Below are 13,491 nucleotides of genomic sequence, written 5' to 3'. Positions count from 1 at the left end.
TATCAGAAGCACCAGGACATAACTTAGGAAGAGCTTGTACCTCAAGTAATTTCCTCTGATGCACCGTATCTTTGCAAATAACTTCTCAGACGTACCTGGAAATTTGCTTTTAGACGCCCTCACTTTGGCATACTTTCTGCAGTGGACTGGCTTTTCTAGTAGTATTCACCCTTCTGCTGTGGGAAAGGAAGCACATTCCTATTCTTCCAGCCACTGTTTTCCTACCACACTGTGTTAGAGTCACCTAGACAAAGTTTTTATTTTCAGTTATAATCTGAGAACTGATTTCTTTTTTCTTTTTAATATCTAAACTGAAACCTCAGCCTCCTGAGTAGCTGGGACTACGGCGTGCACCGCTACACTGGGCTAATTTTTGTAGTTCTTGTAAAGACAAAGCCTCACTATGTTACCCAGTCAATATCTAAACTTAAAACCCTAAAAGCCACAAGAAGAATGATATGCACTTCTCTGGATCTTCTAATCACTGACATATTTCCCTTGAGCCTCTTTCTGCTCATTTCACTGCTGAGACTATATTCTAACCAAAATTATCTTTAGTTAATCAAGCCTTATGTTGGTAAAAGTGCTTTTTCAAAATTCTTTCCTACTGTAAATTGCAAAATTTTTGAATTACAAACTAATGCATTGAATTGCTTCCCTTTCTCTAATTGTTAAAATGTCCTATTTTCTAGACATTTATGGGTTTCTCATGTGAGTAAGCATCAGTGAATTAACTATGTTTCTATTAATACTTACCTTTCTTTAAGTTTTATTTATTTATGTTTAGAGATGAGGTCTTCTCTGTTTAGAGATGAGGTCTTGCTCTGTCGTTCAGACTGGAGTGCAATAGTACGATCATAGCTTAGCATGGCCTCAAACTCCTAGGGTTCGAGTGATCCTCCTGCCCCCACCTCCCAGGTAACTGGGACTGCAGGTCTGCGTCACCACACTTGGCTGATTATTATTATTTACTTATTTTATTTCTTTTTTGAGACAGGGTCCCCTTCTCTCACTCCTAGAGTGCAGTGATGGGATCTCAGCTCACTACAACCTCTGCCTCCTGGGCTCAGTTGATCTTCCCACCTCAGCCTCCACAGCAGCTGGGAGTACAAGAGTGCACCACCATGCCCGGCTAATTTTTGTATTTTTTTGTAGAGACAGGATTTCGCCATGTTGCCCAGGCTGATCTCGAACTACTGGCTGCAAGTGATCCTCCACCTTGACCTCCTGAGTAGCTAAGACTACAGGGCATGCCACTGTGCTCAGCTTATTTTTAAATTTTTTTAGAGATGAGGTCTAGCTATGTTGTCCATGTTAATCTGGAACTCCTGGCCTCAAGCGATTCTCCTGCCTCAGTCTCCTGTTTGAAATGTTTGTTTTTCGGTGCTATAAAGAAATAGCACTTTAACGTATATTTAATTTATTTAGTAAGGCCATTTTTACTTCCTGCAGAAAGGGTACACTCGCCAGCAGTTTTGCCATGAGAGTACACTGAACAAAGGAGACAGGGTCATTTATGACCTGACGTGTCCACCCTACTGCTGTGTCTGGTTTCCAGTGGCTGGGATGGGACCTCACATTCTGTATTTGTCCCGACTGGCTAGTAACTTAGAACTTTTTAAAAGAGGTAACGGTAGAGGGGAACAAAGGAAGGAGGAAGTAACTTGTGGAATGCTAAGAAAGGTAAAAACACTTTTAAATAAGGAAGAGGAACAGGCTATGACCTAATGCTTGCTTGGACCAGTATAAGCATGCCAGGGCAAATATTTAGGCTAAATTGTGGGAGCTAAAAACATAAAGTATATTGATTTATTTATTACAGCTAGCAGATATTTAAGAATGTTAGCATAGGTCTTTGAATAAATTTTGCTTCTAAGAGAAGTTACTATTTATTCCTAATTAGACGGGAAGGAAAGTCTTTGAAGAGGAACCTCTAGTTTACTTTTTATACTCCTAAGCAGTTGGGATGACAGATGTGAACCACTGCACTCAGCCACCTTATCTTTTTAAACCAGTTTATTCCATTTTAGGAGATAGGTGGTTGAAGTTTCAATAAATGAAAGAAGTAAATGCATGAATCAAACTGCCTCTTTGTTGTCTCTACTTTTAAGAAATATTCAACACAGTCAAATGTGAACTGGAGGAGAGATTCTATACTTAAGAATCAATTGTATATAAATAAGACCTTAGATTTTTAATACAATGACTTTTTAAAAAGATATTAATATGGCTTTTTTTATAAATACATGTGTATATGGTTGATTGATATTAAAAATAGCACATTGTAATCAGTTTCAAACTGTCCTTTTGTTTATATTTTTTGATCCGAATCATTTATACAATAATTCTTAAAATATTGTGGATCAAGGGATGAAGCCTGAGGCCAGGAACCTGGTGGCAAGTACCCTCTCCCTCAATGGACACGAAGTGTGACCTTACACAAGCAACAACTCCCTTTGGATGTTATTTGCCTTATTTTTTAAAGTAAGATGTTTGGACAAGATTATTTCGGAAGTCTCCTCACTTTTCAAAATACTTAAATTTAAACAATACATATATTATATTTTGAAGGTTCATATTTATATGTAGCAATAGGTAGACAATATTTAGCCTCTTTCAGTATTCTGAATTCATAGTGAAATAAGTGGCTTCAAAACACAAAGTTAGAGCATTCAATTAAAATACATGGTGAGTCAGAAGACTCAACAAAGAAATGTACCATATGTTTCCTTTCAAAGTTCCTAGGGAGCCAGTTTTAAGAATTTAAGAGAAAAATATGACAATTGAAAACATCACACCAAACTTATTTTTCCTGTTTAAACTTATCTAGCTTTTCTAGCTTTGTGTTCATTTTGTAGTAAGAAAAAAAATACAAGTAGTTGAAACTCTGCCAAGTATTATCTTCTAAGCTGAATATTTTTCAAACCACACTTTTCATTTTTTTCTAATTTAAAAAAATTATTCTTTCTCAATATTGAAATCATAACATTTATGAGAAGCAAAAAAGAAAATAGAATATTTATGTTACTTCCCTATTATTCTCTCTATATATTTTTACGTGAGGCTCAGAATAGACTTCTACCCTCTGTGAGATGAATTTAAAAGTGCCTCAGAATGCAGTTGCCCTTATTGTGGTTGTAATGGAGAAAGTAAGTTTTATATTTAAAAGTTATTTTATGATTAAAGAGTGGCAACATTCCAAAGATGGAAGCTATTTGTCATACCAAAAAATTTGGTTTCTAGTTATCAAGAGAAAGCTTCAAGAGCAACACTCCCTAAGCCCCTTTAAAAACTAAATGCAAGTAATATTTCTCAAAGTTTTACTAACCTATGCACACAAATGAACTATCATTAAATGTGATACTACACATATTGATTGCCCCCATGTACATATTAGGGCACCCATAGCATAACCACAAAATTTCCTAGCATTATTTATTATTTAGAATTTCTGAGAATATTATTAAGCTCCAGAGAGAATCTTGGAAAGATTCCTCACATAGGTTTTTATTCCAAACTTCACAGCCAAACCAGCTGTGGCCTGTGCCTTGCCTGTCCCTGCTCCTCTTGGAGAATTTTGATTCTTGGCCCTTGACCCAAAACATGGCAGTGTTCCCTTGAGTCCTCATTGTACCAAGTCTACCTACATTTTGCTTTGCCCAAGAAAATGAAGAGATGCCTCCTACCAAATTCTGTGTAACCTGGGTCATCTGAGTCTTGGAGCACTGTTATTTGTACTCCAGATCTCTCTCAGGGGCTTATGAAACCAAGATATCAGCCTCTACTTGAGCTGTCTCTGTAGGCTTCAGACATTGTCTGGGAGGTGTGGTTGAAGAGAGAGACAGGCACCATTCTGTGCTGTTTTTCCTCTCTTGCTTAGATATCATTTACCTTCAGTACAGTTCCCATCCTCTCCTTCAGCCAATCCATAGCTTCCATACAGTATAGTTCTGAGAAATCTATGGCTGAATGGTTTGAGTTTTATTAGAGTGCCTGCCTACACATGCCACGTGTACATACAGGAATAACTGTTTTCATAGACTTGATAAAGTCTCAATATCACCAAATGACCCTATCTTTGCTCTTGATATCTTTGCCCATGACACAGAAAAGGAACATTAAGTGGCAGGCCAGTGCATCACGCTCTGTTTGCGGTTCATTCAGTTCTTATACATAGGATATATTTTTACACTCTACTTGACCTTAAGAGATAAGCCAGAAAAGCACATCTGCTCTGACCCCTAATATTCCAACACCAGTTATTGTGTGCCTTTGTCACTCATCTTAATATAAGACATCTCAGGCCACAAATGGCAGTATTTTCACACCAGTGCTAGAATTTAGAAGGGGGAAAATGAGAGAAAGCAAGCCCAAATGCTTCAGTAAAAATAAATGCATTATCTAATATTATTTGCTTTCCTTTCTGAGAAAACTTAGCATTATTATTTAACTGCTTCTTTTCTTATTGTTAAACTGGAAGAGATTTAGGAGTCAGTAAAGCAGTTATAAATATCACCAGTAACACTGCTTTCCACATTTGCACATGTTTAGATCATATTGCACTTTTTTGAGGATAAACAAACTTTACATCAAAGTTGGAAAAGTCTTCTTGATTATGATTTCAAAAAGTGGTTTTGGGGAAAAGCTTACATTGTGTGATATTTAAATCCATTTATTAAGGTATCTTTTACTTGATTATACTAAGTTAATTTAAAATAAATTTGAAGGTATGTTCCCGGACCAAATTGAGGGTTGGGCTGCTATTTCTCGTGGCCCAATAACAAGATGCAGATGAACAAGGGATGAAGAGAGTTTTTATTTCTGTAACTGGTTACAGGGAGAAGGCCTGGAAATTATCTCCAGACCAACTCAAAATTATGAAGTTTTCCAGAGCTTATATACCTTCTAAGCTATATGTTTATGTGTAAGTGTGCATTCATCTAAAGACATAAGTGATTAACTTCTTTTAATCTACAACTAAGGTCTGAGTCCTGAAGACCTTCCTCTGGAGCCTCAGTAAATTTACTTAATCTAAATGGGTCCAGGTGCTGGAGTGATTACCCTTATCTTGTCTTCTGCTAAATCACTGAGGTTTGAGGAGTTCCTTTAGACCTTCCATAAACTTGTTTGTAGAGGCCTGGAGAGTTTCTTCACACCCACAGTAAAACTTGTTTAATCCTGAATGGGTCCTGTTAAGAATTCCTTCGTTATTCTGTCATGCTTTAAGGCCCAGGGAAAGCCTAGGCAAAACTCTTGATGGGCTTTTGTTACATCCCAGCCTTTGTATAAGGGCACTGCCTTTTTTAGTTTTTAATATTTAACTTAACCACTCGGTCAGTACTGAAACAGTTGTGATGGAGGCCTGTGTTAGTGAAACCTGGCCTGCCACAGGTACATGATATTAACTTACATTTTCTTCCTTTGCATTGTCTTTCTTTCCTTAAGTTTTATTTAAGTGACATTTGTACAATTTTTCTGTCATGGAAATTTTACCTTCAGTGTTTAATAGCAAAGCATTTAAAGGAGGGCATGATTTTACCAAAAAAGATTATGTAAAAGGAGATATTTATTGGAAAGGTCCAACATGAGCATTTCCTCTTTATGCATGATTTACTCTTATTTTTGCTTCTTTGTAAATCAATAAGACACTAATCTGATTGTTACTCATTCCACAGATCTTTAAGCAAGCGACAATGAAGGCATTGCGGAAAAAATCTATTTTGCTAACTGGCTATCTGGAATACCTGATCAAGCATAACTATGGCAAAGATAAAGCAGCGACCAAGAAACCAATTGTGAACATAATTACTCCATCTCATGTAGAGGAGCGGGGGTGCCAGCTAACAATAATATTTTCCGTTCCAAACAAAGATGTTTTCCAAGAACTAGAAAAAAGAGGAGTGGTTGTAAGTATGTCTTGCTTCGCTACCAGATTTTGTCTATGGGCTGCATGTTAGGGATAAACTTTGGATTCTTTGGTTTATTCATTGTCGCATGTTATTTCATATCAGTCAGTCAATTAAGGATAAATTAAGTGCCAACTAAGCCCTCAGCACTATGCTAACTGAAAGGCATAGAGATCTGTCATTTCTGATAAAAAAGAAGATACCACAAACTTGGGTTATAGGAATAGTTTTTTGTAACTTACTCATTCTTTTCATAACAGTTTGGGCAGAAAAAAATTATTTCATCATAGTCAGGACATTGTTTTCTCTAGTTTGTACTACAATTCGTTTATTGGATTAATGGAATTAAAGATCATACCAATTTATTGAAGGGTAAAAAAAGTCTTATTTAGTTGCTTGATCAAATTAAGTTATTTTCAACCTTGTCACTTCTGTCAAAAAATATATATGTACACTTCTCAGGAGTGGTAACATTGCAAGGAATAATTTTTTTGAACCCTTCAGCCTACATGACCTTCTTAGTCTCTTGAAGAGAACTAATAAATGTGAACTGAGTAATTTCAGGGAAAAAAGATAATGTATCTACTTCCAATGATTATGTAATTAAGGTGCTGCTTGGCTCATGTTTACCTGTAGGAGAGGTTACCCCCAGATGCTGGAGGCACAAGTCAGAAGATCAAGGTTCTAAATCAAACTCTGCTGTTGTCAAGCTCTGTCCTCTTTGGAAAGTTCATTAGGATCTATTGGCTTGAAATTTTCATCTGTATTTGGGGTATAAAATAAATTACCTCCAAGAGTTGTGATTGGATTGAAATGGGACAGCACACATAAACTATATACTATATTGTCTAGCCTATAGCAGGTGTTTTCTAAAGTTAACCATAGTGATCTCCAGTCATGTCAAATTATCTGGTGCTACTTCAGGACCTACAATGTAGCCCACTTCTTATTTGTGAGATCAAAGATTAGAGAATTAAGTTCAAGGATAATTTACTAAAACTCTCCAGACCCTAATGAGGTTTTCATTCACTTAAATTCACCCAAGAATTCCAGTCCTTCCATGGGGTCCCTACAGGAAAAACAAAAACGAAATGTATTTATGATCTATTAAATGTTTAAGGAAGATAGCTGCTGAATAGATTTCAGGAATTTATCTTGGCTATTTATGCACCAATCCATTCTTATTTCTTAAATTATTGTCAAGAGAAAAGTTTCATAAAACATAAAAACACCATGTTTTAAAGTAAAAAATTTTGCTTATATATTAATTTTTAGGGAAATCATTATGAAAGTGATTTACGTAAGTTTATCTGGAATATAGATTTTCAATGTGTGAATAACACTAGCATTATTGTGGCTTTATTTTTTCCCCACAGTGTGACAAGCGGAATCCAAATGGCATTCGAGTGGCTCCAGTTCCTCTCTATAATTCTTTCCATGATGTTTATAAATTTACCAATCTGCTCACTTCTATACTTGACTCTGCAGAAACAACAAATTAGCAGTGTTTTCTAGAAAAAACTTAAGCAAATTATACTGAAAGCTGCTGTGGTTATTTCAGTATTATTCAATTTTTAATTATTGAAAGTATGTCACCATTGACCACATGTAACTAACAATAAATACCTTACAGAAAATCTGATATAATTTTTCAGAGTCTGTGGCACTAAGGAGTCCACAGGGTTGTCTAGGTGCTTGGTGTTTGGGGGACCAAAACTGTGTTAGTACAAGTATTATCTATACAGTCGCGGTAAGCTGTCACGTTTCATGGTCATTGAAATGTTTTATGTTGGTTTAATTTCCGATTTAACTGACAACTTCATAATGTATGTGCAATTATTGTGTCAAATTTGGAAATATTACTTTAGTTTCAATTTAGCAAGGAGTTTCTTTGAAGCATTGTAGTCTGATATATATATATATATGATATGTATATCATATATATATATATGATAGTGGCTTTCAAATATTTTTTAGGCACAATCCACATTACTCTTGCTGATCTGTAGTATCAGAAACCAGTATTTATGTGAATATATGCCAAATGTTATTGATTCTAAGATATTTTGTCATATTTTAACATCTTTGAAAGAGGACCCATCTTTCAATTTTCAATCACTAGTTTCTTACAGTCACCATTGGCCATCTTTCTCATTACCATCCATGAAATTAGCATGCATCTCAAATAAACAGCTACCATCTTCTATTTGATAAAATAGTCTACATAGCAAAAATAAAACTTTTTACAATTATTAGCCTGTGCTCTAATATGTACTATTCTATTTTATCTCGTAAGAAATGTTGGAAACTCATTATATTGATTTCCTCACCCACTCATGGGCCCTAATTCACACTTTTTAAGAGTGTTTCTTTCTTTAATGTTATCGTAATGTATTTTTAAATCAGAACTTCCCCTAATATAAGAGCTTAGATATTATATTACTATGTTTCCATAGTAAATAAATAACCCCAAGATCTTTCTGAGGATTAGAGGTGTAAGAAATATGTGCTCCATCTCTTGACGTCTTTATCTCAAATCTATGGACCTTTCTTACCCACTATGAAAAACTTAAAGTTACACTTAGCCCTGTTGGACTTATCTAGTTTTCAACTGTTGATGCCACAATCATTATTTATAAGTTGACAAAATAGTGTAGATTTGTATACATAGTGAACAAGAAAGAGTGACATAATTATTGCCCCCGATTAAACAAATTTGAATGAAATATAAACAAACTTAGATAAACACTTTGGATGGTAGACATAAATAATAATATGTGGAAGTCCAACATCAACACCTACCAATACCAGTAACTACTGATATTTATCATGTACTTACCATGTACCATGTATTGTGCTACATTACTCATGTTATCTCCCTTAATTGAGTGGCTACATTCAGCTTTAGCAAATCTTCCCACTGTAACTAATCCTCATAGATGGAAGAGTTCTCAAAACCTTAAAACTTACACATAAGTGGATTCATATATATATATATATATATATATAATTATACTTTAAGTTCTTGGTTACATGTGCAGAACATGCAGGTTTGTTACATAGGTATACATATGCCATGGTGGATTGCTGCATCCATCAACCTGTCATCTACATTAGGTAACCCTCCTCTTGCCCCCAACTCCCCGAATGGACCTGGTGTGTGATGTTCCCCTCCCTGTGTTCATATGTTCTCATTGTTCAACTCCCGTTTTTGAGTGAGAACATGCAGTGTTTAGTTTTCTGTTCCTGTGTTAGTTTGCTGAGAATGATGGTTTCCAGCTTCATCCATGTCCCTGCAAAGGACATGAACTCATTCTTTTTTATGGCTGCATAGTATTCCATGGTATATATGTGCCACATTTTCTTTATCATTGATGGCTATTTAGGTTGGTTCCAAGTCTTTGCTATTGTGAATAGTGCTGCAATAAACATACGTATGCATGTGTCTTTATAGTAGAATGATTTATAATCCTTAGGGTATACCCAGTAATGGGATTGCTGGGTCAAATGGTATTTCTGGTTCTAGATCCTCGAGGAGTTGCCACACTGTCTTCCACTATGGTTGGACTAATTTACACTCCCAACAGTGTAAAAGTGTTCCTATTTCTCCACATCCTCTCAGCATCTGTTGTTTCCTGACTTTTTAATGATTAGCATTCTAACTGGCATGAGATGGTATCTCATTGTGGTTTTGATTTGCATTTCTCTAATGACCAGTGATGATGAGTTTTTTTCATATATTTGTTGGCCACATAAATGTCTTCTTTTGAGAAGTGTCTGTTCGTATCCTTCACCCACTTTTTGATGGGGTTGTGTTTTTCTTGTAAATTTGTTTAAGTCCCTTGTAGATTCTGGATATTTGCCCTTTGTCAGATGGATAGATTGCAAAAATTTTCTCCCATTCTGTAGGTTGCCTGATCACTCTGACGATAGTTTCTTGTGCTGTGTAGAAGCTCTTTAGTTTAATTAGGTTCCATTTGTCAATTGGCTTTTGTTGCAATTGCTTTTGGTGTTTTCGTCTTAAATTCTTTGCCCATGCCTATGTCCTGAATGGTATTGCCTAGATATTCTTCTAGGGTTTTTTTTGGTTTTACAGTTAAGTCTTTAATCTATCTTGAGTTAATTTTTGTATAAGGTGTAAGAAACGGGTCCAGTTTCAGTTTTCTGCATATGGCTAGCCAGTTTTCCCAACACTATTTATTAAATAGAGAATTCTTTCCCCATTGCTTGTTTTTGTCAGGTTTTTCAAAGATCAGATGGTTGTAAATGTGTGGTGTTATTTCTGAGGCCTCTGTTCTGTTCCATTGGTCTATATATCTGTTTTTGTTCAGTACCATGGTGTTTTGTTTACTGTAGCCTTGTTGTATAGTTTGAAGTCAGGTAGTATGATGCCTCCAGCTTTGTTCTTTTTGCTTAGGATTGTCTTGGCTATATGGGCTCTTTTTTGGTTCCATATGAAATTTAAAGTAGTTTTTTCTAATTCTGTGAAGAAAGTCAATGGTAGCTTGATGGAAATAGCATTGAATCTATAAATTACTCTGAGCAATATGGCCATTTTCAGGATACTGATTCTTCCTATCTATCAGCATAGAATATTTTTCCATTTGTTTGTGTCCTCTCTCATATACTTGAGCAGTGGTTTGTAGTTCTCATTGAAGTAGTCCTTCACATCCCTTATAAGTTGTATTCCTAGGTATTTTATTCTCTTTGTAGTGATTGTGAATAGGAGTTCACTCATGATTTGGCTCTCTGTTTGTCCTATATACCTATGTTGGTATATAGGAATGCTTTTATTTTAAAGATGGAAGATGACGTCTCTCTATGTTACTGAGGCTGGACTCAAACTCCTGGGCTCAAATGTTCCTCCTACCTTAACCTCCTGTGTAGCTGAGATTTTAGTCACACACCACCATGCCTGACCAGGAATTGTTTTTCAACTTCATAGTGGTAAACAAAACATATATGTTTTCAGTTCTCATGGAACAAGGAGCTTAGTAGGAGAAACATATGTTGAACTTGTAAGCAGAGAAGTAAATCTATAATGACAAATCGTAATTTCCGAAGGGTATTAATTAGATGGTTGAGTGAGGGGAAGTATTGGAAGGTGCTCTTAAGTTTATAAATGTTCTAAAATATTTCATGCTAATCACATTAAAATTATATCAAAGTATATATACATATCATGGAAAGCATAATCAGCACCATGTACTCAACACCTAGGTTAAAAAATAGCATTAAAAATTCTCTTTCCAGCTCACATTCTGCTCCCTCCCCAAATCCACAGATAACCATCAAATTATATTTCGTTTTTTTCATTCCCTTACTTTCTTTAAGTTTTACACCCATGTATGTACCCATAAAAATCTATTAGCTAATTTTGGTTGTGCATGAATATTGTATCAATGCAATTATACTGTATATATTCTGCTTTTGCACATATTTTTAGATCCATCCATTTGTGGCATGTAGCTTTCCATTCATTTTCACTGCTGCTCAGTATTGTATTTCAAATTTTACATTTGTTTTAGGGAAGAGTCATAAACCATCTTTAAGTTCTAATATGTTACAAGTAATTTTGTAAACGATGTGAGGTGATTCTGTTTCATTTTTTCCCATATAGATAATTTATATTATTAATAATTCCTTTATTTCATAAGCCAGGTTTCTATATATCTATATAAATATAGATATGTAGATATATGAAAGCAATATATATATGGACATCTTTCTGGGCTATCTGTACTTTCACACTGGCTAATTTGCTTGTTTTTTCATCAATACTTCACTGCCTTAATTACTACAACATAGCAGGGCCTGGCATCTGCTAGATTAAATCTCTCAGCTTCTTTTTATTAAGATTGCCCTGAATTGGCCTGGTGATCCTGGGCCCCCTACATTTTTTTATATTTTTGAATACATCTAAATAAATTTAGAATAAATCTATTGTGTTCCATAAAACCCCTGTTGGGATTTCAATTGAATTGCAATTAAATTTTAGATCAGTTTTGGAAGAATTGACTCAATAGTGAGCCTTCCTACCCAAGACCATGGCATTTATTTCCATTTATTTATGATTTCTTTAATGCTTTGCAAAATTTTTTGTTTTCTCTATTATGGAAAAGCACATTTATAGTTTGACAAATTCCTAAGTACTTCTAATTTTATTGTCATTCCACATTATCTTTGTTGTTGTTTTAAAAGACAGGGTCTCACTCTGTCACCCAGGCTGGAGTGTACTGATGTGATTATAGCTCACTGCAGCCTCAAACTCCTGGGCTCAAGTGATCCTCCCACCTCAGCCTCTGGAGTAGCTAGGACTACAGGCATGTGCCACAATGCCTGGCTCATTTTTAAGTGTTAAATTAAAAAAATGTTGTAGAAACAGTGTTTTGCTACATTTCCCAGACTGGTCTCAAACTCCTGGCCCCAAGCAATCTTCCTGCCTCAGCTTCCCATACTCGGATTATACACATGAGCCATTGCACCAGCCCCATGTGTTATCTTTTATAAAATTTAACATTTAACTGATAATTGATACTGTATATACATGAATTTGATTGATACATATTTTTAATATAGGAAATTATATGCAAATGAGCACATTTTTTCTCCTTCCTTCCTTCCTTCCTTCCTTCCTTCCTTCCTTCCTTCCTTCCTTCTTTCTTCTCTTTCTCTCTCTCTCTTCCTCTCTTTGTCTCTTTCTCACAGGGTGTCACTCTGTTGCCCAGGCTGGAGTGCAATGGCACATGATCATAGCTCACTGCAACCTCCAACTCAGAGACTTGAGTGATCCTCTGGCCCCAGTTTCCCAAGCAGCTGGGACGACAGGCACATGCCATGCTGCCAAGCTAATTTTTAAAAATAATTTTTTTTTTGTAGATTCAGAGTCTTGCTATGTTGCCCAGGCTAATCTCAAACTCCTGGCCTCAAGAAGTCCTCCCTCCTCAGCCTCCCATTACAGGCATAAGCTGCCACTCCTGGACCTCATTTTTTTTTTTTTTTTTTTGAGACAGAGTCTCTCTCTGTCACCCACGCTGGAGTATAGTGGCATGATCTCAGCTCACTGCAACCTCTGCCTCCTGGGTTCAAGCAATTTTCATGCCTCAGGCTCCCAAATAGCTGGGATTACAGGCATGGGTCACTATGCCCAGCTAATTTTTGTATTTTTCATAGAGACAGGGTTTCACCATGTTGGCTAGGCTGGTATCGAACTCCTGACGTCAGGTGATCCGCCCACTTTGACCTCCCAAAATGCTGGTATTACGTGTGAGCCACCACGCCCAGCCCCTCATTTTGTTTTTGATTTTTATTTATTTTACTCTATTTTTCTTCTTTTGGATTTAGGGATGTGTGTGGGGGCGGTGTATTGAGTCTGTTTTTTCTTTCGGTTTGTGTGGAAATTATACACTTATTCTTTGTTATTTTAGCAATTACTCCGGCTATTTTAACATGCAAATATAACGAAGTTTAGAATTAGCCATTTTTATAACCCTCCTTCTGACTGGTTGAAGAAATGAGAATGCTTTAACATCAAACAGCCAACTCTTTACTTATACACTATTGCTATTCATTATAGCATTTTTAG

At 35.9% G+C, this 13,491-nt stretch overlaps 1 protein-coding gene across 2 annotated transcripts in view; it reads left to right on the top strand.

Moving 5' to 3' along the window:
* The window catches only part of KYNU (kynureninase), a 146,681-nt gene extending 139,142 nt beyond the window's left edge, over positions 1–7,539 (top strand). The window contains exons 13-14 of one of the 2 annotated variants that reach the window (XM_030801228.1): positions 5,676–5,906; positions 7,283–7,539. In XM_030801228.1, the coding sequence (XP_030657088.1) occupies positions 5,676–5,906; positions 7,283–7,408 (357 nt within the window). In that variant the 3' untranslated portion in view covers positions 7,409–7,539. The remainder of the gene's footprint in view (positions 1–5,675; positions 5,907–7,282) is intronic. The other variant, XM_030801229.1, reaches the window with a different exon arrangement.
* Positions 7,540–13,491: the final 5,952 nt, after the last annotated feature.

The sequence above is a fragment of the Nomascus leucogenys genome, chromosome 20, assembly GCF_006542625.1.
Source record: "Nomascus leucogenys isolate Asia chromosome 20, Asia_NLE_v1, whole genome shotgun sequence".
Classification (NCBI taxonomy): Eukaryota; Metazoa; Chordata; class Mammalia; order Primates; family Hylobatidae; genus Nomascus; species Nomascus leucogenys.
This window is presented reverse-complemented; position numbering and strand designations above follow the sequence as displayed.